The 27384-nt window shown below is 39.2% G+C and overlaps 1 protein-coding gene across 5 annotated transcripts in view; it reads left to right on the top strand.

The window, feature by feature from the left end:
• The window catches only part of sytl5 (synaptotagmin like 5), a 75620-nt gene that overhangs the window by 15568 nt on the left and 32668 nt on the right, over positions 1–27384 (top strand). For all 5 annotated transcript variants that reach the window (XM_031896808.1, XM_012957616.3, XM_012957617.3 and 2 more), the window contains exons 2-3: positions 14408–14566; positions 26558–26776. In XM_031896808.1, coding sequence (XP_031752668.1) covers positions 14448–14566; positions 26558–26776 — 338 coding nt within the window. In that variant the 5' untranslated portion in view covers positions 14408–14447. The remainder of the gene's footprint in view (positions 1–14407; positions 14567–26557; positions 26777–27384) is intronic.

Raw genomic sequence — 27384 nt, 5'->3', positions numbered from 1 at the left:
TAAGCCTTTTCTACGTGACATTGCACTAATTTGTTATTTGTATGTTTTTTTCAAAGCCAATGGTTCTGTTACTGGTCATATAGTATTAAAAAGTAAGATCTTTTAAAGCTTTTTCCAAGGGGGTATGGAACCCACTGCAAAATAGTGCGGTCCAACTAGCAAGTACAATGGTTTCTAACTGTTGTTTATAATATGTTTCTAACCACAAACTATTGTACCTGCTCTCATAGCAGTGGCGAAACTACCTATACAGCAGTGGCCCGAGCAACAGGGTCTGCTGTATTGCAGTCCCTCCTCTACGGCCCCTCTCCTACCTTTTGTTTTTTAAATAGCGGCATGGCGCAATGCAACTTCAGAGGTGCAGCACAAGCGAACCGGTGGGGGGGGCTGTTTGTGTTGGGCCCCCGTAGAACATTTTGAATGGGGGCCTTGCGCCACCAAGTTACACTGCTCTCTAATAGTATGGTTAAAGATTAAGAGAAAACAATGATGTTATGATGTAATTAGTTATTCAGCCTAAAATTCCAAGAGTATCTAGGACAGCAAATACATTTTCACCCTGATGCTAATCCTAATTAGGTTTCAGGGGTATTTAGAAGAGTAAATTATCATTTCCCCCAAATCTTGCTACAAATTGTGTTTACCCAGCACTCCACCCCTGCTACTGCTCTAGGGGCCATCCCCACATACTGGGAACTGCTGATATTGTGGCCAGACTTTCCTTATTATACTGTGTATATAAGGAGGCTAACCATTGTATAATGTGGGTGTTTTCTTTGACTTATCTTTGCATTTCTTAATTCCTTGTGGATTAAGTTCATATATATATATATATATATTTAAAAGTTACTGTTGGCCTTGTGCATATATAGTCATGTGCATATACATACCCCCCAACTATCCCGCTTTCCGCGGGACAGTCCCGGTTTTTATAGCGCATCCCGCTGTCCCGGATAGTTCAATGAATGTCCTGCATTTCCGGGACATTCATTGAACTATCAAGCACAGCGGGATGTGCTGGCTGTACCCGCGACGCCGGCTTCTTCTGCTGCTGTCCAACTTGTGCGGCGGCGACAGGCCCTTTTATAAGGTTGCGCCCTGTGGTACGTTTGACCTCATACGTATGGGGCCTGTCGCTGCCGCATAAGGAGCAGAGCCGCAGAAGAAGGAGCGGCTGAGTACGGCAGGGGTTACTGTGTAAGGGGGGGGCTACTGTTTATGGGGCTACTGTCTATGGGGGCATTGTCTATGGGGGCACTTACTATGGGGACATTGTCTATAGGGGCTATTGGGGGCACTGTGTATGGGGGGTACTGTCTATGGGGTCAATTGGGGGTGCTTTCTATGGGGGGTACTGTCTATGGGGGCGCCTTCTATGGGGGGCACTGTGTATGGGGGTACTGTCTATGGGGGCTTTCTGTATGGGGGTACTGTCTATTGGGCCATTGGGGGCACGGTGTATGGGGGGGGCAAAACTGGTACATAGTTTTAACTCACTTATAACTGACTGCCTTTTCTCTATATTTGTATTTTATATGTAGGAGTCTTTCTGTAATTTGGAACATCATACCTTAAGTCTACTAAGAAATCAATAAAACATTAATTAAACCCAATAGGATTATTTTACATCTAGTAAGGATTAATTATATCTTAGTTGGGATCAAATACAAAGCACTGTTTTATTTTTACAGAGAAAAAGGAAATCAATTTCAAAAATCTGAATTATTTGATTAAAATTGGGTCTATGGGAGACAAGCTTTCCGTAATTCGGAGCTTTCTGGATATCGGGTTTCCAGATAACGGATCCCATACCTGTATTCTCTGTAATGTTGCAAATTCATTCCCATTATAGCTAAAGTGAAACAGTGGTACACATGCAGTTTCCTCCTAAAATTCCATAGAAATAATCTCTGATAAAGAATTGCCTGAAACAATTGCTGTTATGCTTACGGTGCCAAAACACCATATTTATGATTTGCTTTAAAGGCTGTTCAGACTATAGACTTTGGCCCAGTTAAAATGGTGGGTATCAATGTTTAGCATAATAAATGCAAGCTGACAGGTAGAGTGGCTCTAATTCCCTTACTGACAGTGCAGTATTACTTACGCGGGCTTCCTTACCTTAGCTCCTACCCTCATCCCCGGTACCTCAGAGACAATAATGATGTCCAGGATGGGATATAACAGGCCACAGCTTTATTAAATGGAAAATATGTAAATAGACTAATACAAAAGTAATTTATAAAATGATCAACATTTTACCAATAACAATAACCATCCATATAATGCCCATTGGAATGCTTGCCCACTCCAACCACCAACCATGGCTGCCTGCCATGCCGGCCACCTTCCACAGCAGCTTCAGGCGGGCAAGTGAGAGCAGGCAACCAGAATCCACTACTCTCCTGGGACCCTTGTCCGAGGGGGTTACCATCCACCTTTTGACACCTATGTGCCAAAACTGGGGCTTAGCTTCCACCTTCCAACAAGCATTCCTACCGCAAGCAATGACAGCATAAATGAACCCCTCCACAGCCTGATCCACCACTGCTTGTACTCAAGAGCGGGCAGCAGGCGGGGAGAGATGCACCTTGACTTCCACAAGGTAATTTGGTAATTTTAGTAAGATTAGTTCAGTTTAACAGTCCAAATACATATGCAGATTTAGAGCTTAGTGATTACTACAAGGTCACTGACCTAGTTAATAGCAAGATGTAATTAGAAGCTTTGTTTTCTCTTAACGGCTATTAAAATTAACATTTTCTTGAGCTGCACTGTTTGACCTATCTATCAGTAATTCCTAGATTGTATCTTTGTTCAATGACAGCAGCTGGGGAGCAGGTTTGTAGGCAGCTGAATAGTAAAAAAACGCATAACAGTATTAATATTTGCATATCTCTTTTTTAAACACATTAAATGAGGGATGAATCCATAGATCAATATTTGGTAATAATAAATCAATCCTGGAATCATTTCATTGAGGGAGACATGTCAACTCACCCAGAAGTTTGGGAGTCACACAATTTAAACCCAAAAGTCACCTGCAGTACCAGCCAAGTCACCCAGTGTCAGTAATTTGCACCCCACAATTGAAAAGCATAGAACTCATGCCTGAAATCCTCAGAAGCAGCCAGAGCAGGAAACAGGACTGGGAGTCATTGCCTAGGGCTGAGGCATTGTTTGGGGCAGAACAATATGCACCCAGATTCTGTTTGATGTCCCTTTTGATTGATAGCTACTAGCAGGTTTGTTGGTATACTTTATTGATGCTATTAAATAGAAGTGATAAATATATGCTTTATCTTACTGTTAATGACATTGCAGCCCCTAATCCAAGTTCATCTACAGTAGATACTCTATCTTAATTTCTGGGTGACAATAGTTGGTCAGTGCTCTACTTTCAAAATGACCTTTGCCACCATTATGTGTGACATATGTATAATGATTATCTCAGCAGTATGAAACATATTATATGGATGGTCATTTAAATATCAGTTTACTGTAGAAGGACTTTTTGTTATAAGATCAACTTGCCAACATACAGCTTAATTTTTATTAAAACTTGCAATTTTTGTTGGTTTTATATCACAAAAAGAAAAAAAATAAGTGCAATCTTCCAGCATACTGCCATGGATGAGCATCATAGTGTTACAACAATTTTGCATGATGGTGATCTTGTGATACATGGTTCATTTATATCATGAGTAAAGATAAACATGATCATATGGTAAACAAGAAAGGACTACTAAGAAAAAATAAGGGTGAGGACAAGGTTTCAGTGCAAAAAGGATCGAGCAAGAATTGGGGCAATAACAATTAGATCATTAGGTGAGGATAACATGTTCCCCTGATAAGTTTTTCAGGTAATGGGTTCAAGGGAATGACTCCAACTCCCCTTGATAGCTTCCCTCTAGGGAGCTGTCTCTGTTTAATTCCATCGATATGATCCGACATTTGTTATTAGTGTCTGTATTCCCACAATGCACCCCCCCTTTTTTAGTTTGCTGCTAAGAGTGACCTGGCAGCTATGAGAATGTGAGTGGCTTGTTTGTGTGATTGTTTTTGATTGTTTTTTATTCCAACTGTGCAAAACACTTATGAGATTGCATTTGCTACCATCTTTAGGAACTTCACAGCTACTTTTCTTGACCACCATATCTACATAAGTGCGCCTCTTTCTCCGCATCCTTTCACACAGACTGCCATATCTGGTTGCTGCTGAGTTTGCTTAAATTTACAGGTGTTTATAGTGCCAGCGAAATATAATTTTGACGGCTAGAAACTACACATATGGATTTCCTATTGCCTGCTTTCCAAATTTACATAATTTTCTAATATACCACAATATAATGCTGAATTGTCTGATAGATAATATTTACCCCTGCACAGGAACCAGATTATATATACTACTTAATTTGCCCCATAAGAAATCCAGCACTGCTTGAACTTTTTGATTTGGGACATATCTTTTCGATTGGGCAGTTATAATTTTGGTGTGTTATTTTCTGGGCTGAAATGTGAGATATTTTCTTTCTGGCTACTCACTTCTATAACATAATTTTTATGGGCTTATGCAAACCTCCCAACATTTCATTAAGAGAAAGAGGGACAATAATATGTGACGCGGATAGTGCGGCAAATTATTTTGGCCATGCCTGCTTTGTGACCATGCCACACCCACTTTACATGCCCCAGATGTGCCAGTATAATCACTAAATAAAAATAATAAAGGACATATTAACTTCAAACGTGCCAGTATGACTACATTAAATTGATAGGGCATATTAACCCCAGACATGCCAGTAAAATTACTAAATGAAACTGATAAAGGGCATATCAGCTTTAGACATGCCAACAGTTCTGTGCATTTTCCAAAGTTATAAACAGGGCCAATTCCAGTGGTACATAAATCTATGTTATTTCCTTCCATTCTTAATCAGTTGAAAGCAAAACAATATTAATGTACCACTAGAATTTCTAGCCATATTAACAAGGCCAGCCTAAGGTTCCCAAACCTTATAAGGGCCCCTTTTAAATGTCTGCTATATTTTATGAACAGATCAGCGATACCTCTGTCTTTTCCTGCATGCTGTGCTCTGCCAGAGATACCCAGGGAGAGATATATGTTAGGGGAGGACAAGGTGAAACTGTCCAGCACACAAATAAAGGCAGCAGCCTCTTCTGCCTGATAAAAGACAGAGCGCACTCCCAGCCCCTGACCCGGTGAGCAGGAGCAAGGAGAGGAATGCATGCCAATGCAGATAGTTGACCCTTGCCTGTCACAAATGCTCCTCCCATGACAATTAAACATCAAGGTAAACCTGTGAGCTTGAGGTAGCAGGGGAGATTCAAGAGTTAAGGGGGCGGGCTTTATTCCCCGGAGCAGAGCAGGCACAGCAATCAATTAAATGGCAATGCTGAGAAGCGGGACATCTAACAATGAATCCGGGACAGCGGGCAGTGCTATAAAAGTGGGACGGTTGGGAGGTATGCTTATGTACTAAAAGGTGCAAAGTTTTCTACAGTTCTAGTCAGCTGCAGCAACCAATCAGCAAGTAGTATTTACTGGTCGTCTGTTTAAAACAAAAATTTGGTCCTATTGGTTGCTGTAGGTTTCTGCACCTTTGTGTCTTATATATATATATATATATATATATATATATATTTTAATGCCTTTAAGAGGGGCCTGGATGAGTTCTTGATCAATCAGAATATCCAAGGCTATTGTGATACTAATATCTACAGTTAGTACTAGTGGTTGTATTTATAGTTTATGTATGTGAGTGTATAGATTGGAAGTTGTGGGTTAGGTGTGCTGGGTTTACTTGGATGGGTTGAACTTGATGGACACTGGTCTTTTTTCAACCCTATGTAACTATGTAACTATGTAACTATTACATTCTCCCTAATTTATTTATTTATTTCCATCTATGGTGTCTGCATGTGCCTTTTATTTTATATATATATATATATATATATATATATATATATATATATATATATATATATATATATATATATATATATATAATATATAGTATGTTTTATGTCACTGGCATGGACACTGTTACTAACTTCCAGGGTCAGCTACTGGAAAATGTCAAATGTGCTGAGGAATGTACATTTTGAAAAAGAAAGAAGGTTGCGTGCATCAGTGGATAATAGTTGACATATTTCTCTTATCAACAAGTTTCTTAGACCATTGTGTAGAAATTACTGTGATCCTTCTGTGCAAAACAGGTTAAACTAGCTCAACTGTTCTGACTTTTCATGGGGAAAATTTCATTTGTGGATATAAAATCCGCTGCTGTGCTTTTGCACCTAGACATGCTGCACATTGTAGAATATACAATCCGTGGCACTTAAAGGGTTAAACTCAATTTTGTTTCTTTACCTGATAATTGTCTTAGGGGATTTTAAATAAGTTTTTGTGTTCTGAGTGGAATTGTGTACAATAATCATTTTCTCCTTCCTAGTTCTGTAGTAATAGGGGTAGCTTTTGTTTGTTCCAGGAGCCCTTAGCAACTAAATCACAGATACATTTACTAGTCAGGGCATAACATTAGAGCCAATGCCTTTGGGTATTATTTACTTTGCCCAAATTTCCAAATAAGGTAACTTAAGTTTAACCCTTTTACTGCCAGCCATTTTGGTCAAAGCGGAACTTGTATTGCCAGACAGTTTTTGAACATTTTGCACTGTTTCACTTTAGGGGCCTTTCCTCGGGGGGACTTTTAGTTTACCAAGGAAAACAATATATCGTTTTTTTCAGAACAACCTAAGCTTTCAAAATATGGTAGAATTTTTGTGTAATTCCAATTCTGTAACAAGATATAGGCTTCTAAATGTCTAAAAATGCAAAAAAAATCAAATTTTCCATAATATAATCACACATACTAGAAACAAAAATTATTTTATGCACGAATATACAACTGATTTGGAAAGTCCCATGTCTCCTGAACGTGCCAATACCAAATATATATAGTTTTATGGAGATTTCTCACTTGTATAGGTCAAAAACTCCCAGCAGTACACTACCAAATTCCCAAAGCACTGCTCCAAAAAAACTGCATACTTTGGATTTCAAGGCCAAAATTCCACTAACAGAAGGTTTATCCCAGAAAATTGTACATTTTTGGAAAGAACAGATTCTGGGGAATACAGAATAGGCACAACTGTCTGTCTACTCCAAACTATCAAGTCTCAATGCTTTCCTAAAGTTATTGGTTTTTATCAAAATTTGTGATTTTTTTTAAAAATCGCTTCAAAGCTTCTAGTCTATAGTATCTTATCTCCTACAGGTCATAAAGTAACCAAATAAAACACCCTAAATATGAATGCCTGGGGTCCACTGAACAGTTTGATGCCCAATATGTATAGGTTTACCTAAGTATGTGGCATGTAGGGGCCCCAATGTGAACATACCCCATATGAACTGTCATTTCTGTCATTTCAGCTTCTGCAAAATCAACACATTTACATCATTATATGTGGGATGAAGCTAGTAAAAAGTACGCTCACCCCAGAAAGTCATATATTTTTGGAAAGTACACATTCCCCCGAATCTAAAATGGGTACCCATGTCTTTCTACTCCAAAGTACCAAGCCGCACAGCTTTTCTAAAGTTAGCAATTTTGATGACATTTCCAAAAATCCCCTCAAAGCTTCCAATTTGAAGCATCTTATCTCCCACATAGCATTAGGTACCAAGATAAAACACCCTGAATTTGAACACCAGGGGTCCACTGAACAGTTTGATGCCCAATATGTATAGGTTTACCCAAGTATGTGGCATGTAGGGGCCCCAATGTGAACATACCCCCATATATACTGTCATTTCTGTCATTTCAGCTTCTGCAAAATCAACACATTTACATCATTATATGTGGGATAAAGCTAGTAAAAAGTATGCTCACCCCAGAAAGTCATATATTTTTGGAAAGTACACATTCCCCCGAATCTAAAATGGGTACCTATGTCTTTCTACTCCAAAGTACCAAGCCGCACAGCTTTTCTAAAGTTAGCAATTTTGATGACATTTCCAAAAATCCCCTCAAAGCTTCCACTTTGAAGCATCTTATCTCCCACATAGCATTAGGTACCAAGATAAAACACCCTGAATTTGAACGCCAGGGGTCCACTGAACAGTTTGATGCCCAATATGTATAGGTTTACCTAAGTATGTGGCATGTAGGGGCCCCAATGTGAACATACCCCCATATGAACTGTCATTTCTGTCATTTCAGCTCCTGCAAAATCAACACATTTACATTATTATATGTGGGATAAAGCTACAAAAAAGTACGCTCACCCCAGAAAGTCATATATTTTTGGAAAGTACACATTCCCCCGAATCTAAAATGGGTACCCATGTCTTTCTACTCCAAAGTACCAAGCCGCACAGCTTTTCTAAAGTTAGCAATTTTGATGACATTTCCAAAAATCCCCTCAAAGCTTCCACTTTGAAGCATCTTATCTCCCACATAGCATTAGGTACCAAGATAAAACACCCTGAATTTGAACACCAGGGGTCCACTGAACAGTTTGATGCCCAATATGTATAGGTTTACCCAAGTATGTGGCATGTAGGGGCCCGAATGTGAACATACCCCCATATATACTGTCATTTCTGTCATTTCAGCTCCTGCAAAATCAACACATTTACATCATTATATGTGAGATAAAGCTACAAAAAAGTACGCTCACCCCAGAAAGCCATATATTTTTGGAAAGTACACATTCCCCCGAATCTAAAATGGGTACCCATGTCTTTCTACTCCAAAGTACCAAGCCGCACAGCTTTTCTAAAGTTAGCAATTTTGATGACATTTCCAAAAATCCCCTCAAAGCTTCCATTTTGAAGCATCTTATCTCCCACATAGCATTAGGTACCAAGATAAAACACCCTGAATTTGAATGCCAGGGGTCCACTGAACAGTTTGATGCCCAATATGTATAGGTTTACCTAAGTATGTGGCATGTAGGGGCCCCAATGTGAACATACCCCCATATATACTGTCATTTCTGTCATTTCAGCTCCTGCAAAATCAACACATTTACATCATTATATGTGGGATAAAGCTACAAAAAAGTACGCTCACCCCAGAAAGTCATATATTTTTGGAAAGTACACATTCCCCCGAATCTAAAATGGGTACCCATGTCTTTCTACTCCAAAGTACCAAGCCGCACAGCTTTTCTAAAGTTAGCAATTTTGATGACATTTCCAAAAATCCCCTCAAAGCTTCCACTTTGCAGCATCTTATCTCCCACATAGCATTAGGTACCAAGATAAAACACCCTGAATTTGAACACCAGGGGTCCACTGAACAGTTTGATGCCCAATATGTATAGGTTTACCCAAGTATGTGGCATGTAGGGGCCCGAATGTGAACATACCCCCATATATACTGTCATTTCTGTCATTTCAGCTCCTGCAAAATCAACACATTTACATCATTATATGTGAGATAAAGCTACAAAAAAGTACGCTCACCCCAGAAAGCCATATATTTTTGGAAAGTACACATTCCCCCGAATCTAAAATGGGTACCCATGTCTTTCTACTCCAAAGTACCAAGCCGCACAGCTTTTCTAAAGTTAGCAATTTTGATGACATTTCCAAAAATCCCCTCAAAGCTTCCATTTTGAAGCATCTTATCTCCCACATAGCATTAGGTACCAAGATAAAACACCCTGAATTTGAACGCCAGGGGTCCACTGAACAGTTTGATGCCCAATATGTATAGGTTTACCTAAGTATGTGGCATGTAGGGGCCCCAATGTGAACATACCCCCATATATACTGTCATTTCTGTCATTTCAGCTCATGCAAAATCAACACATTTACATCATTATATGTGGGATAAAGCTACAAAAAAGTACGCTCACCCCAGAAAGTCATATATTTTTGGAAAGTACACATTCCCCCGAATCTAAAATGGGTACCCATGTCTTTCTACTCCAAAGTACCAAGCCGCACAGCTTTTCTAAAGTTAGCAATTTTGATGACATTTCCAAAAATCCCCTCAAAGCTTCCACTTTGCAGCATCTTATCTCCCACATAGTGTTAGGTACCAAGATAAAACACCCTAAATTTGAACGCCAGGGGTCCACTGAACAGTTTGATGCCCAATATGTATAGGTTTACCTAAGTATGTGGCATGTAGGGGCCCCAATGGGAACATACCCCCATATGATCTATCATTTCAGCTCCTGCAAAATCAACACATTTACATCCTTTATGTGGGATAATGCTACAAAAAAAGTACATTCACCCCAGAAAGCCATATATTTTTGGAAAATACACATCCCCCCGAATCTATAATGGGTAAATATTTCTTATTGCTACAAAGTACCAAGCTGTAAAGCTTTCCTAAGTTTGCAGATTTATATGACATTTTCGAAAATCGCATAAAAATGTTGCAATTTGCCGCATTTATCTCTCACAATTTCTTGATAAAGATCAGATAAAGACAAATCACCCCAAAAAGGAACACCAGAGGTCTACTGAACAGTTTGATGCCCAATATGCATAGATATACCAAAGTCTGCGGTATGTACTGAACCCAAAATGAAAATAGCGCATTAGGATTTCTCGCCTGCCAGCTCAGCTTTTGCACACAGAGCCCCCTGTCAGTGTATTATGTGCCAAAACTTCCCCTAACCATACAGTGACCCCCACAAAACCATATATTTTTGGAAAGTACACATTCTGACAAATCCAACAAGGGTAAAGAGTCCTTTCTACACCAAAGTACCAATCTGCAGAGCTTTCCTAAAGTTATTGGTTTTTATGACATTTCAGAAAATCGCCTAAAAATGTTGCAATTTGTCGCATTTATCTCACACAATTTCTTGCGTACAAAGGCAAGTCACCCCAAATAGGAACACCAGAGGCCTACTGAACAGTTTGATGCCCAATATGCATAGATATACCAAAGTCTGCGGTATGTACTGAACCCTAAATGAAAATAGCGCATAAGGATTTCTCGCCTGCCAGCTCAGCTTTTGCACACAGAGCCCCCTGTCAGTGTATTATGTGCCAAAACTTCCCCTAACTATACAGATCCCCCACAAAACCATATATTTTTGGAAAGTACACATTCTGACAAATCCAACAAGGGTAAAGAGTCCTTTCTACACCAAAGTACCAATCTGCAGAGCTTTCCTAAAGTTATTGGTTTTTATGACATTTCAGAAAATCGCCTAAAAATGTTGCAATTTGTCGCATTTATCTCACACAATTTCTTGCGTACAAAAGCAAGTCACCCCAAATAGGAACACCAGAGGCCTACTGAACAGTTTGATGCCCAATATGCATAGATATACCAAAGTCTGCAGTATGTACTGAACCCTAAATGAAAATAGCGCATAAGGATTTCTCGCCTGCCAGCTCAGCTTTTGCACACAGAGCCCCCTGTCAGTGTATTATGTGCCAAAACTTCCCCTAACTATACAGAGACCCTCACAAAACCATATATTTTTGGAAAGTACACATTCTGACAAATCCAACAAAGGTAAAGAGTCCTTTCTACACCAAAGTACCAAGCCGCAAAGCTTTCCTAAAGTTATCGGTTTTTATGACATTTCAGAAAATCGCCTAAAAATGTTGCAATTTGCCGCATTTATCTCACACAATTTCTTGCGTACAAAGGCAAGTCACCCCAAATAGGAACACCAGAGGCCTACTGAACAGTTTGATGCCCAATATGCATAGATATACCAAAGTCTGCGGTATGTACTGAACCCTAAATGAAAATAGCGCATAAGGATTTCTCGCCTGCCAGCTCAGCTTTTGCACACAGAGCCCCCTGTCAGTGTATTATGTGCCAAAACTTCCCCTAACTATACAGATCCCCCACAAAACCATATATTTTTGGAAAGTACACATTCTGACAAATCCAACAAGGGTAAAGAGTCCTTTCTACACCAAAGTACCAATCTGCAGAGCTTTCCTAAAGTTATTGGTTTTTATGACATTTCAGAAAATCGCCTAAAAATGTTGCAATTTGTCACATTTATCTCACACAATTTCTTGCGTACAAAGGCAAATCACCCCCAATAGGAACACCAGAGGCCTACTGAACAGTTTGATGCCCAATATGCATAGATATACCAAAGTCTGCGGTATGTACTGAACCCTAAATGAAAATAGCGCATAAGGATTTCTCGCCTGCCAGCTCAGCTTTTGCACACAGAGCCCCCTGTCAGTGTATTATGTGCCAAAACTTCCCCTAACTATACAGATCCCCCACAAAACCATATATTTTTGGAAAGTACACATTCTGACAAATCCAACAAGGGTAAAGAGTCCTTTCTACACCAAAGTACCAATCTGCAGAGCTTTCCTAAAGTTATTGGTTTTTATGACATTTCAGAAAATTGCCTAAAAATGTTGCAATTTGTCGCATTTATCTCACACAATTTCTTGCGTACAAAGGCAAGTCACCCCAAATAGGAACACCAGAGGCCTACTGAACAGATTGATGCCCAATATGCATAGATATACCAAAGTCTGCGGTATGTACTGAACCCAAAATGAAAATAGCGCATAAGGATTTCTCGCCTGCCAGCTCAGCTTTTGCACACAGAGCCCCCTGTCAGTGTATTATGTGCAGTAACCCCCCCCTAACTATACAGTGACCCCCAGAAAACCATATATTTTTGGAAAGTACACATTCTGATGAATTCAAAATAGGTAAAGTTATTTTTGTACACCAAAGTTACACCTGGCAAAGCTACGCTAAAAACAGATCAGGAACACTTATATAGGGATAAAATGTGATAAAACCACAAAAATTGTGCAAATCAGTGAAACAACAAAATAAGTTACATGACAGTGTAATTAGTGGCCAGAATATCTGATCCAATAGTTACGCTGTCAAAATAAACAGTTTTTAGGTAAAAGAAAATAAAAACAAAGTGGTAAAATGAAAAAAAAAAAAAAAAAAAAGCAAAACAAAAAAAAACCAAAGTGTTTGTGTATACATGTGTGTACATGTGTAAAAGTTGTGTGATAGTGTGTAAGTGTGTATATGAGTGTAAATAAGTGTATAAAAGTGTGAAAAATGAAAAAAAAAAAAAAAATAAATAAAATAAAAAAATGCTAAAATGTGTGCTGTAAGTGTGTGTAAATGTATGTAAGTGTGTATAAATGTATGTAAATGTGTGTATAAGTGTGTAAAAGTGTGTAAATGCAATAAAAAAAAAAGTCCTTACCTGTTCCTGAAGACCGATCGCCTCCTTCCTCATTTGGGCCGGCGCTGGGGGAGAGGGAGGAAGCAGGAAGCAGCAGATGCGATGCGATCGCATCTGCTGCTTCCTGGAGGGTCCTGCGAGCGATCGGCTCGCAGGACCCTGATGACAGCCCCCCTGGCACATTGCCCAGGGGGGCTGTCATTGTTAGAAGCCCTCTGCAGCGGCGGCACATGCCGCCGCTGCAGAGGGCAGCGCTTAAACGCCAACGACGTATGAGACACGTCGTTGGCGTTTAAGCCCTTTTACTGCCAGCACGTATGCCATACGTGCTTGGCAGTAAAAGAGTTAATAGTACAGGTAACATTTGCTCCAGGTCTAGTACCCACAGCAACCAATCATGTTTGAACTTTAGGATGGTTCATAATGGACTGTCTAACACTCAACATATAAAGTGCAAACAATTTACCTCACTTTAGTAAAACCACAATTCAGATTTCTTGTTCTTACACAGTTCCTACACATTGCAACATGCTAAGGGGCACATTTACTAATCCATGAACGTCTGAAAGCGTCCAAATGCGTTTCTTTCGTAATGATCGGTATTGTGCGATTTTTTCCGTCGCTGACGCAATTTTTTCGTATTTTGCGAGACTTTTTCGTCGCAGTTACGAGTTTATCGTATATTTTCCGCAACTTTTTCGTCGCCGTTGTGAAAAATTCGGATTGGTTTTTCCGCCATTTACAATTGCTCAATACGAAAAAATCGCAACGGCGACGAAAAAGTCGCGCAAAATACGATAAAGTCACAAAATTTTAATTTCCAATCCGATTTTTTTTTGGCAATAAGTTAATCAGAGAGTGATTTCATCCGATGTTTTGTCTTGAACAGTTAAAAACAGAATGAGTTTTTCTCAGTACATTTCATTCTTTAGGCCCTATGCAAAGTTCCATGGTCCACCAGTTTGACTAAAAATACCCTCAATGTGTATTATCTTGTACATGGTGCAATGCTGATTAAAGTGAGAAAAAATATAATCAAGCATCTTAAATTACTTAAACTGGAGTAATTAAAGAAAGCAACAAAGTGCAAGAATATGCCTTTACTGTATGTGAAAAAAAATCAACTTTTTTTAAGTACTGTAGGTCGTGGACATGTTTCAGAATTTCGATTCACATAAATTTCTCTCTTTATTCTCTCAATTTACAGATTCAGTAACAATGAAGATTGTGTTCTACACGACCTAATTATGTCATCAAAGACAGAAATAATCAACTTTTCCTTCCTATCGGAACAAGAAAAGAAAAGTATTTTAACAGTATTAGAGAGAGACGATCTGCTGAAGAAAACTGATGGAAAAAGAGTGAGGTAAGCCTACTTTTTAAATTGTTTTGTGTTGTAAATTTAATCTGGCATACTGTTATTTGCTGCAGGTACACAGGGAAATATTTTTTTTAATAAATGATACAATTAGAATAAAATCTGAAAAATTAAATGTGTCTATTAATTTCAATACAGGCCTCAGAGTGTATGATTACATTTTTATCATAAAACATATTTCTATGATATCCAAAAGTCACCAATAACTTGTACACTAAACACGTGTTTATTGGCCTAATCAATTAAAACTGAAGTAATTTGTCATAAGTGAAAATTGTGCAGCTAAAAAAATCCATTATTTTAAAATATAAGGATATTAGAAGTCCCCATGGAGTTCCACGGCTAATATAAAATCCCTTAGGGGCACATTTACTAACCCACGAATCCGAATTGGAAAAATTCCGATTGGAAAACGAACATTTTGCGACTTTTTCGTATATTTTGCGATTTTTTCGGCACCTTTACGACTTTTCGGAAATTGTCGCGACTTTTTCGTTACCAATACAATTTGTGCGAAAAAACGCGAGTTTTTCGTAGCCATTACGACTTGTGCGAAAAAACGCGAGTTTTTCGGAGCCATTACGATTCGCTCGTATCTTGTCGCGACTTTTTCGTATTGAGCGCTCGTAGGCGGCGGGCGAAACTTTCAGACTTAGCATGATTTTGGAAGCCTCCCATAGGACTCAATGGCACCCTGCAGCTCCAACCTGGCCCAAGAAAAGTCACCATACTGAAGCTTGAATGAATCCGAATGTTTCGTACTCGGCGCGAAAGCTGCGAAAAAGTGGCGACTTTTCGCGCAAGTTTTAACGCTACGAAAAAATCGCAACATTTTGCGCAACTTTTGGAATGGCTACGAAAAAGGTGCGACTTTTCGCGCAAGTTTTAACGCTACGAAAAAATCGCAACATTTTGCGCAACTTTCGGAATGGCTACGAAAAAGGCGCAACAATTTTCCGAAAATTCGCAAAATACCGATCATTACGAAAAAAACGCAATCGGACGCATTCGGCCCGTTCGTGAGTAAGTAAATGTGCCCCTTAGTGTGAGGCCTTGTGTCTTTATATGGTCAAGTAGCTCCATGGTATAAATTACAGGTACAGGATTACAGGTATGGGATCCCTTATCCAGAAACCCATTATACAAAAAGCTCTGAATTACAGGAAGGCCATTTCCTACACAGTCAATTTTAAGCAAACAATTCTAATCTTTAAAAATGTTTTCCCTTTAGTTTGCAATAATAAATTGATATATTGTACTTGATCCTAAGTTGTGTAAATTCAAATTGGTGGCAAACAATTTTATTGGGTTTATTTAATATTTAAAGGAGAAGGAAAAGCTAGTAAAGAGTTAATCTCAAGCTGCAGGCATACCTTCAGTTCTCTCAATAGGTCCCTTAAGTCTCCCCATATTTCACCTGTTCAGAAGATCAGAAGCCAAACAGGAACAAAAAAAACTGAGCTGTGTAAAGAAAGTTCCCATAATGCCTCACTTCTGCACAGACACCCAGACCAAGTGAACATGCTCAGTCAGTAAGACTATGGGGCTGATTTACTAAGACACGAATTCCGACCGAATTGGAAAAATTCCGATTGGAAAACGAACATTTTGCGACTTTTTCGTATTTTTTGCGATTTTTTCGGCGCCTTTACGACTTTTCGGAAATTATCGCGACTTTTTCGTTACCAATACGATTTGAAAGTGGAGTAAAACTTTGCCGGTGATGTTGCTCATAGCAACCAATCAGATGCTTTGCTTTGGTTTTCTAACTGTTGAAATCTAATTGCTGATTGGATGCCCTGGGCAACATCCCTGGTAATGCTTCACTCCACTTTTTACACAGCATGATATATAAATCCCTAATGTATGGTGATCCAAATTACGGATAGATCCCTTATTTGGAATTCCAAAGAATTCTGGGTAATAGACCATATACCTGTAGTATAATCCTAGAGCTGAGACATTTGAATTGTTAGGGTAACTAGAAAAAACAGCCAGTATTAAAAGTGTACAGCCAATGGGTCTAATGGTCTGAGCTTATGTGGGCTACCTTTTGTCTATTGCAATATTATTTTATTATCTAGTTAGATATCCACTTATTGTCATTACTTTTTTTTTATAAGGAATTGGGCTGGAAATCTACTGAATTTGCACTTAAGGTTTGCACTACTAGGTGTGCACTTTGTAAACATTTACTGTAATGAAATTCTATACTGACAGGTCAGATGTGATATTAAAGGATTATAGGATCATCTTGTAACTGCTCATCAGTAGTGATGAGAGAATCTGTCCCGTTTCGAAGCACAATCGCTTGATTGAGTAAAAATGTAAAATGTTTTCATAATTAATAAATATTACTAAATACTGTATATCCTTGCCTGGATGAGTGAAAACCTTCAAAGATATATATACAAACAATATTTTTAGTCCACTGGCCAATCAGTTTTGAAAATCTTTTATGAGTCTAAAAGAAACATGTAATTTATTTAGTAGAGTGATTGCTCCCTCACCTTCATCAACAATTAAATATCTAATGTGTTGCTGTAAGCTATTTACTTAAAGGGGTGGTTTACTTTTAAGGTAACTGTAAGTATGCATACCTCCCAACATTTGAAAAGTAGAAGGAGGGACAAAAATGTCTGCTGTGCGTAGCGCGGCAACATTTTTCAGGCCCCGCCCACTTTATGGTCACGCCCCAAAAACAGGCCCATTTTACAAAACCACACCTGAAAAGCATAACACGCACAAAGTGCACCAGAAGGCAGACACGGTGGCTCCAATCATTTTATGACATATTGTGGCCCTAAGGATTTCATTATGCACTGTGGCACCTGTATATCATGACAGACTCATGACAGACATTGGTAGCCAGGGCCCCCCTAAAACATTGGTAGCCAGGTGTTACGTTTTGAATTGGTGCCAAAGCAGGGACCCCCTAAAACATGCTCCCCACTGCAGCATCCTCCAGCTCCCCCCAGCATCCACCCAACATCCTCCATCACCCCCCAGCATCCACCCAACATCCTCCAGCTCCCCCCAGCATCCACCCAACATCTTCCATCACCCCCCAGCATCCACCCAACATCCTCCAGCTCCCCCCCAACATCCACCCAACATCCTCCAGCTCCCCCAGCATCCACCCAACATCCTCCAGCTCCCCCCAGCATCCACCCAACATCTTCCAGCTTCCTCCCAGCGTCCTCCAGCTCCATGCCAGCATCCTCCAGCTCCCTCCTAGTTTCCTCCCCAACATCCTTCAGCTCCCCCTTGTATCCTCCAGCTCCCCCCAGCGTCCTCCCCAACATCTTTTCAGCTCCCCCCTAGTATCCTCCAGCTCCCCCTCCCTCCTCCCAGCCCAATTCCTAGCAGCTTTGCAGTTGGTCTTCATTATTTATTTTTTTTATAGTTTTTGAATTATTTCCCCTATTTCGCTTTTATCTCTTTCCCCAGCAGCCAATATCAAATTGTCTCAGAATATCACTGTCTATGTTGTTGTAAAAGTTAATTTAAAGGTGAATTACCCTTTTAATTTGGCAGTACACAATTATGATTTTGATTTGACATAGCATAGCCCCATGCTGTTTCTTGGAAAAGTGTGTTTTTTGTGATCATGTTAACATTACATTTAATAGGAACCCCGAATAATGGGAAGTGATATTTTTTATCCTAGCTGATCATTTCTTAAACTGTCATTATCATTTATACTCTGCTCATTTACTTCTGCCCATTATATGTTTCAAATGATTCCAGTGAATATTACCTCCAGCAGAACACAGGGATAAGGATTCTGCTTTAAGCCTTGTTTACTAATGAACATATTACATTTAATTCAGTACCCAAATAAACTGATAAAAACTGCTTATACAGATTTTCATGCTTATCATTTTAACCCAGGCAAAAACAGCACACTACATATGTTTATCAGAAAGTTCCTAAACTTTAAGTTAACACCAGAAAACCATATATTTTTTAGAAAGTATATATTCTGACAAAACTGTCTCGGCATCTGGTCTCATCTGTGTCCCTAGGTATATAGAAAAAATATCATTAATATGAATGTCAGTGGTCTTCTGAACAGTGTAATGACCAATATGCACAAGATTACCCAGTTATGTGGTATGCAGAGGCCCCCAAAATATTAAATAGTGTTTATGAATTTGTATGGCAGTTACAGTGTGACAGAAGTCACTTCTTTTCCAGCTCTGGTTCAGTCAACTTGCAAATTGTTTCAAGATTGCAGCAAAATACTGCTTTAAGTAGCAGTAAAATGTTTAATGTATTTGAAAGTTGTTTAAAATTACATTTTCTTTTACTGTGCAGAAAACATTTTTTGGGTGGAGGACCCCTTAACTTTGGCATAGCAGCATTTCTGAAAATCACCTTAAAGATTTACAGCATCTTGTCTCTTACATTAGATAAAGCATCGTAAATATAAATGCCAGGGTCAAAAATACATACAAATTTCATGGTTGACATTTTGGCCTCTGCAAAAAATAAAAAATCACACCAAGTTTGTTCTATGCATCCCTAAAACAATAAGAGTAAGGTAATCCACGTAGATGATAAATATTTGGAAAATATTGGTTGCCTTTTTTGTTTAAAATCATCCATATTACAGTGTACAAAACTATATGCAGATTTATGCAAAAAGTGATTATGCTGCATCAACACTGATAAAAAAAACTCGATAAACTATTTACACAATAATAAACAACAGGGCTGTATAAAAACCACAATGAGATCACTAAATATCACACAAATACATTAAATGAAAAATAATGGAACAGACAGTGTGCTTAGTAGTCAAAATACATGGTCCACTTGTCAAGCTACGCAAATAAAAATGTAAAATGTAAATTTATATAATTAAAACATTTTTTCAAATATGAAAGCTATAATAGCAGTTAGATAACTTTTCACAACGCAACAACCATTACACAACATCAGCACTGCTGCATACTGAATTCTGCTGAAGTTGTTGATCATGTGCACTGTGAAACTAAGGATCATTGTTTTTTTTAGCAAAAGCTTTAAGCTCTTAGTTCAAAAAACTTGGCTGCAGAACACTGCTCTGAAAGGATCCTTGCCCCTTAAGGGCTCTGGCACGGCTCGGCAAATCGTCGAAAAAGACTCGCGAGTCTTTTTCGGCGATTTCCCGAAATCGCCCTGCCGCGTCTGCCATCCCGCCGGCGACTTACATGTTCGCCGGTGGGATGGCAGGGGGAAAGCAACTCGGGGAGATTAGTCGCCCGCGAACAGGGAGCTTTGCCGTGGGCGACTAATCTCCCCGTGTGCCAGAGCCCTTAGTATTCTGATAGCATGATACACTTAGCAATTATATATTTATTTTCTGTATTCATATACAGGTATGGGAAATATTATCCAGAATGCTCCGGACCTGTGGTTTTCTTTATAGAGTCTTTTCATAATTTGGATCACCATACTTTGTCTACTAAAAATAATTTAAAGATGAAATAAACCCAGTAGGATTGTTTTGTAATTATATCTTAGTTAAAAATTCACAAAACCAATAGAAAATTCATGAAACTGTGAAAATAAGCAAAATAAGTAAAATGCATTGTAGTCAATTGTTTGGGAAGGAGTCTATCACATTTTTTGCAGCAGCTAATTCAGCTGTAACCTTTTTTTTCACCGACTGACTTTTTCTGCACAGAAAACACTGGAGTTATGGGCACTTTGTTGCAGCAATTTTTTTTTTGCACAGAATACATTGGGGGTCTATCGGCGTTTTGCCACCACTCAGGGTAGGCTGAAAAGACACCTGCCTAGGGTGCAACACTGTGGGGTGCCAGTAAGGTATCTCTCCTGCCTACCCCTAGTCCATGCTCCCTTCCCCGCCGCTTGCCATTGCACGAGATCCCCCCTGTGATGTCACTGCGCACACATGGGTTGGTGCAGGCCTAAGGTGCTCAGTTGGCTTGGCCCTGCCTCTGAGTGGAACATATAAGCAGAGTTATAATTATAGAGGAGCATGATATTAAAATGCAGTTGCTAGAGTAAAGGTAATATTTGATCCTGGGCTCTCAACCAGCTGGGCTTATTTGTTTGTATTACCTTTTTATTATGAAGAAGGAATTATTACTACAGCTAGTCTACAAGAAGCCAAAATATGCAACTATGCTGCTCAGCGTGTTTCTGGCAAAAGTACACTTAAGGTACATTGACTCAAATGCTAACTGCATGAATGAATAAATATATATTTGTGCAGTGGTGTGAGGTTGACAGCGATTACAGTGCATATCACTCAGCAGTTCAACAGCTCATTTGGCAGGCAGGATGTACATCTGCAGTGATTTTTGTCTAGGCTATCTTTTATAGTATACAAATTTGATGAGAGGAGCTAAAAAATATTGAAAGTTAGAAGATGGTATAAGCTACAAATAAGAAATCTCTTAGATAGGTTTTCCAAGGATGTATTAGAGACTCCCACCATATGTAATAAAAGGCACTAGTAGCAGTAACCCACAGCAGCCAATAAGATGTATGTATGTATGTATGTATGTATGTATAACTTTATTTATAAAGCGCCACAAGGGTACGCAGTGCTGTACAGTCTTACAGAATACAAAATTACACACAGGGAGGACAAGTGATATAATAAATAAATACAATAAATATATATATGTATATATATAAAAGTGCCATGTGGTATGAGACACAGTAGGAAGGAGGTCCCTGCCCCGTAGAGCTTACAATCTAAGTGGTTGGGTAACATACAGGCACAAACTGGAAGGTTTGGAAAGATGTTTGCTTTTACACAGGTGACCAGTGAATACTACCTGCTGATCACAGAATAAAGTTGTGCTAGATTCCTGCTGTATTCCACTCATGTGTAGAGCCAAATTGCACACTTACCTTAGCAATGGGTTTTTTTGACTACTAGTTTAATCATTACTCTTGATAATACTGATAAATTCCAGGTTATCTGAGAAACCCACTCATGTACTTACATTGTACTTAAAATAGTTCTAGGCTTGGAGCTCCTACAGTACACATGGAGTAATTGTTTGCCTGCTTTTATCAGTTAACCAAATCAACATATTCTGATGCACTTAAATGACTTTAGTATCTTTTCCTCTGTATACTCTGTCTCCACATTCAAATGCAACAAATGCCAGAATATGAATTAAAATAAAAAACAAATTTTTGTAAACTATTGCAAGGTTCAGCATTTGGGATTCTTAACCTGACACACAGTATGCTACATTTTTGCCCTGTCGTAGAGTGCCAAAAATGATACAAAATTGCTCTCTGCTGTAGTGAGTTTAGGCATTAAGCAGCATTCTGTTACAGTTGTTTCATTTTGTAAGCTCTTTTCATCATTATCTGCCTTTGTTATTATTGAAGAAAATAAAGGGGAAGCTACAGTTACAGCTTATGTAGAATTCTATGTCTCACTCCCCTTCCCAGATTGTTCCTGTGAACAGGGCTTTAGGGCTCTGGTACACGGGGAGATTAGTCGCCCGCGGCAAAACTCCCTGCTCGCGGGCGACTAATCTCCCCGAGTTGCCTTCCCCCTGCCATCCCACCGGCGAACATGTAAGTCGCCGGCGGGATGGCAGACGCGGCGGGGCGATTTTGGGAAATCGCCGAAAAAGCCTCGCGACTCGGGGAGATTAGTCGCCCGCGAGCAGGGAGTTTTGCCGCGGGCGACTAATCTCCCCGTGTACCAGAGCCCTTAGTGTTATTGTCTCTTCAATTGTAAAAAATGTACTTAAGTGTGGTATTATTGTTTTTATATGTGAAAAGTGTGGTTCTATCTGTGTTCCTTAACTGTGGATGGGAATCCGGGGAGATTAGTCGCCCGTGACAAGGGAGATTTGTCGCAGGCGACTAATCTCCTCGTGTGCCAGAGCCCTAAAGCATAGTGAGAGATAGTGGCACTATGTAGATAATAGCATAGTAGTAAAGTAGTAGTACAATAATAATAAAAAGTCAACTGATGGCCTAACTCAAGTATTGCTTTTTTTCTCTTGGTACCCTTCATTCTGTGTGAGGAGAAGAGCTCTGTTGCAAAAGCTGAGAAGGGAGGTCAAAAAATGGGCTTAAATTTGAGCTCCATTGGGCAAGGGTTAAAAAGAAACACTTTTACTCCTTTTACTTAAAGGTATCAGTTAAAAAATGGACCCCCTGCTGTAGGTCAGATGGTAAGGACAGGGTACAATTGCAGCCGGTGTCCATTGCCACCCCCTAACTTCCGCATGGGTTAGGGGCAAGGGGCTGGAATTTTACATACCTCACAGCTTACAGCCTGCTGTTTAAATGTGGAACGCACAGCCATCTTGGATTTTTTTACAGGAGCCAGGCAGAAATAGAGAGAGACAAGTAGCGTGGGAGGCACATAAGTGTGCTGAGACATGTAAAGGTATAATTACTCCAGAAACTTCAAGTTTTGCTTTCCATTTACTGCAATAATTTACAGGTTTGATCAAATCAGTTTAATGATATGCCTGCCAGCGCAGTTAATCACAGGGAATAAATGTTATAGCATGGCTGTTAAATTGGTACATAATTTTGTTTTGTGACATTGGCGGGGCAAAAAAAGGCTGTATGTTTAATACCCATCAAGACTGAAAAGTCTGCAGACTGAAAGTGATTGCAACTGTCAAACTGCATCTGTCATGTAAGTGTTTACTTTGTGTTCTTTCCAAAAGAATCATGATCACTAGAATGGAAATTAATATATCTACATATCTTTATATCTGCAAGAAATACTGCACTGGCAGGCACATTAAGTACTTTGTATACAGAGGTCTGCTACACATATGCCTGTAAAGGCAAGCCAAATACTTACAGGTACACAGGAAGGCCAAATTATTTTTTTCACTCTGTCTTCTTTCTGGGGTTAGCAAATCTTGTGATGATTAATCTTTTTTTGTGTGTGCCTAAATTATACTATAATACTATACTATTACTATAAGGACCTAACAAGGGGGGTTACTATATTATATTTGTGTGAATGATAGCAGCTAGTTATGAATGCTCAGCTGCTATTGCAAGAATGGTGAATACATATTGCAGGAGCCTCTATAATGTGGAGGTTGGAATGCTGTAGTAATTAACAGACCTACAAAGGACATTGCAAAGTCAGTTTCCACACCTATCTGGCCAAACTACATACCAGCCAGTCCAAAAGAATGTTTTTCCTCAAGTCATAATATATAAAGCAAACACTGGGTTCAAAAAAATTAAAGAGATACATTGTCAATTCACTATGGATAAATTATTATGTTGAAGTGCGCAATAACTGCTATTTTGTGTACATTATACAAAAATTATGGGGAACGTTGCCTGAGTGGTACACAGATAGGTATTACAAATTTACCGGCAATGTACTTGCTGGTAAATTTTCAGTACCCTATAATTCCACCCCCCCTTTTCTCACCTCCATGCTTTAAACTTACAGGGCCACCTATGCCCAGCCCATTTTCCCACCCACTCCACCCACTTTCAAATTCATCCTATCCACATCCACTCTGGGCCCACCCTTTTCCCCTACTTCCTACACAATTGCCCGCCCCCCAAATTACACCACAGCCCCGACTCAACAGCCCCTGAACTGAAGGCCAGTATTAAAGGAATAAAAGGTGGTAACTGTAGTTGGATAACTCTGAACTAAGAAAAAAGGTACATTTTCTGTCTGCTGGATAAAGTTGCATAGGTCTTTGTGTTTTGTACCAACAAAACAAAATGTAGTTCCACCCTGGGTGCTAATCACTGAACTTTGCTTTATTGATATTGGTTTCTTTGCCCTTTCTTACCAAGCTATTTTTCTTATGGTTCAGAATATGCTCTTAGACATTAATAAAGTTCATTTGAATTCTTATCATTTTACAAACACAGTTTGCATGATATGTGGATTACACAGAGTAAACCACATGTAAAAAGTCAATTTACTGATAGGCGTATTGTAAATAGGTGTCTTGCAAAAAAATAAAAAGGCAAACAGTAAGTAAGGAGTGGCAAATCAAAGTTTTGGCTTCTGAGTAACATACAGACCTCTTTATTTCTATTGCTTGTGGTTCTCATGCAAGACTTTAAAGCTAATAGAAAAATCAAAAGATGCATTTACACTGGAGAATGACAAAGACTGGGTTGGGCTTCCCTGGAGGTAGCAGGACAGTCTTGGTATTTACTCATCACTGTTGTAAAATCACCAGTTGCAATACGTTTCCTGTTCCCTCCATGCATTGTCATTGTTTAGTGTCATTTCTGTGCAGGTAACTGGCTTTTTAAAACATTACCAGCTTGTTGATTGACCTTTTAGGGACATGTGGCTTGTCTCCTGAACCTTGTCAGTCTTTCCTAGGGTTCTCTGAGGTAAAAATCAATAATTTCATATACTCATGGACAGTCAGTTCAACTTCTTGGGGACTCTCTAAACTGGAAGGCCCCATAGAAAGTGTAATCCCTTGCATGTAATACAGACAAGTCCAGCGTAGGTTAGAGCATGGGGTACACAGGAATCTCTTTCAAAGGATGGACCTTTGCTATGTGGAAGAGTATGTCTGCATGCATTAAACTACACCTCCCAATGCCAGATGTAAAAGAAAGACTCCAGGAGTTCTTTTGCAGCAAACTCAAACAGAACCTGTTTATTGTCCAAGACAAATCAATGCAGGGTGATAAATACTCACAAAAGCCAGATGGAATGGCAGGTATCAAAAGGCACAAGATGCAGCAGAATCAAAATAGTGTACCACTGTGGAAACCAGCTGAGTTAAGTAAATTTATGTTAAGTAAACTAACAGGAATTAGGGAGAAAACTATTCCTGAATTCCCTGTCACTATGACAGCCCTTCACTTTGGCAGCAGAGCCTATAAAGGAGACTATTCCCACTGTCTCTCCTGGTTGGAGCCAGAAAGCTGCTCTTGCTAACTAAGACTGACTAACTCACTTTCCAAGAAAGTACTATAACAAGAATGAACCTACTCTTACTATAACTCAATCATGGGGTCCCTGTGAGGTACGGGTCCCTCTAGGGCAAAACACTTCTGGGGCCTTAGTGATCTCAGGCTCAGTGAAACATCCACCTAGTTTAACAGATGCAGGCCAAAGAGGAAGATCCAGCCCCTGCTAAACCCTATATTACAGTGTGCAGGAAGTTCTCATACCTATGGGCCAATAAAGTACAATATGCTAATAGCAAAAATAGATACATGAGCTTCTGCCCAGTAAGAGGGACATAGGGAAGTGTAGGGATTTAAAGCTATAGGGATTGTTAACTTTAGAGGTCCCTATATAAGGTTATACAATATAGGTGGTATTAACAAGGTGCAGAAAGTGCGCTTGAGGAAGGACCCAGCTTTCCAGTAATGTAAAACAGTAATATATTTAATTCATCTGATGTATTCTTGTTCATGGTATACAGAAGTCTGGGACATGAGGTGTTCTAATTCTTCTATTGGAATTTCAGCAGCTATCTGGTTGCTAGGGTTTTACTTACCTTAGCAACCAGGCAGTGGTGTGAATGAGAAACTGGAAAATTATTAGAAGAGGGACTAAATAAAAAGATAAGGAATAAAAAGTAACAATATAAATACAATTGTAGCCTCACAGAGCAATAGTTTTTTGGCTACGCTGATGTGAAAACTGGAAAGATATAGACAAAGAAGGCAAATCATTAAAAAACTATAACAAATAAATAATGAAGACCAATTGGAAAGTTGCTCAGAAAAGTACATTTGCTACCTTCATATTTTCTGTTTATATCGGTTCTGTTTCTGTTTATGTTATTAACTCACTGTTTATTCACTGTTTATATGCCAAGTAGGGTTATTATCTTTTCCCTATGGTTATCTGTCTTTCTATGGCTGACATGGACTATTGCACCTGCTATGACTGGTAATGAGGCCATAGGGCCCAACTGATCACAGATGCCTGCGATACTAATCACCTTTATGGGCTGCGTGAAATAAATCATACATTTAGGCTTTAACTTTTGTAAACTTCCACAGGAGATTAAAAAATGAACTTCTGGAAATTCAAAGAAGAGGAAACAAACGTCACCATGTACGTCAGCAAAACTCAAAAATTTGTGCCCGTTGCCGAAAAAGTCTGGGATTGATCTTTGATCGGGGAGATCTCTGCCATGTCTGCCATCAGCGGGTCTGCAAAGCATGTCGTGTGGTTGTTAAAGATGGCAAATGGAAGTGTACTGTATGTGCCAAAATAGCGTAAGTACAATTTTGTATATTTTTAAAAAAATATGTCATTAAAGATACTAGCAGAGCACAGAGCACTGTGCAATAATAGAAACTTTACATTGTAAGCAATCATTTACAAATGGTGGCGAAGGGTGCAAAGTGTAAAGACCGGTGCAAGCTTCTATGATTTGTACTCTATCCCTGTCAAGTGTGCTTACAGGTGCAGGAAGTGGAGGGATACAGTCTGCTGAATACAGCAATATCTGCACCCCACTTGTCCCTTAGCTTGTACATTATTGAAGCATGGAACTTAGAGAATATCGGTGGCTGCAGGATGCAAAGTAGAGGGCTTCTTTGCACCAGGGTTGGGCTCTAGACCTCCTGCCAGATTTTTTCAAGGTTCTTTGTAAATGGTCACTTTGGGACACAGGGGCAATGTTAAATAACAACTCAGGTATTTGTTCAACTTGTGTTGTTAATTCATTCCTTTTGTAGAATTTCAGTAATGTTTTTTAATGTTTTAAGGTTCAGTTTATGGTTATCATAGCCTCTGTCCACTTGCCTCCAGTTTTGCTTGACCTTTTATTCATAAAATAACACTTTTGCATAGGATTATCTGGCAATTATAAATGGAAGTA

The sequence above is a fragment of the Xenopus tropicalis genome, chromosome 2 (genome assembly GCF_000004195.4).
Source record: "Xenopus tropicalis strain Nigerian chromosome 2, UCB_Xtro_10.0, whole genome shotgun sequence".
Taxonomy (NCBI): Eukaryota; Metazoa; Chordata; class Amphibia; order Anura; family Pipidae; genus Xenopus; species Xenopus tropicalis.
This window is presented reverse-complemented; position numbering and strand designations above follow the sequence as displayed.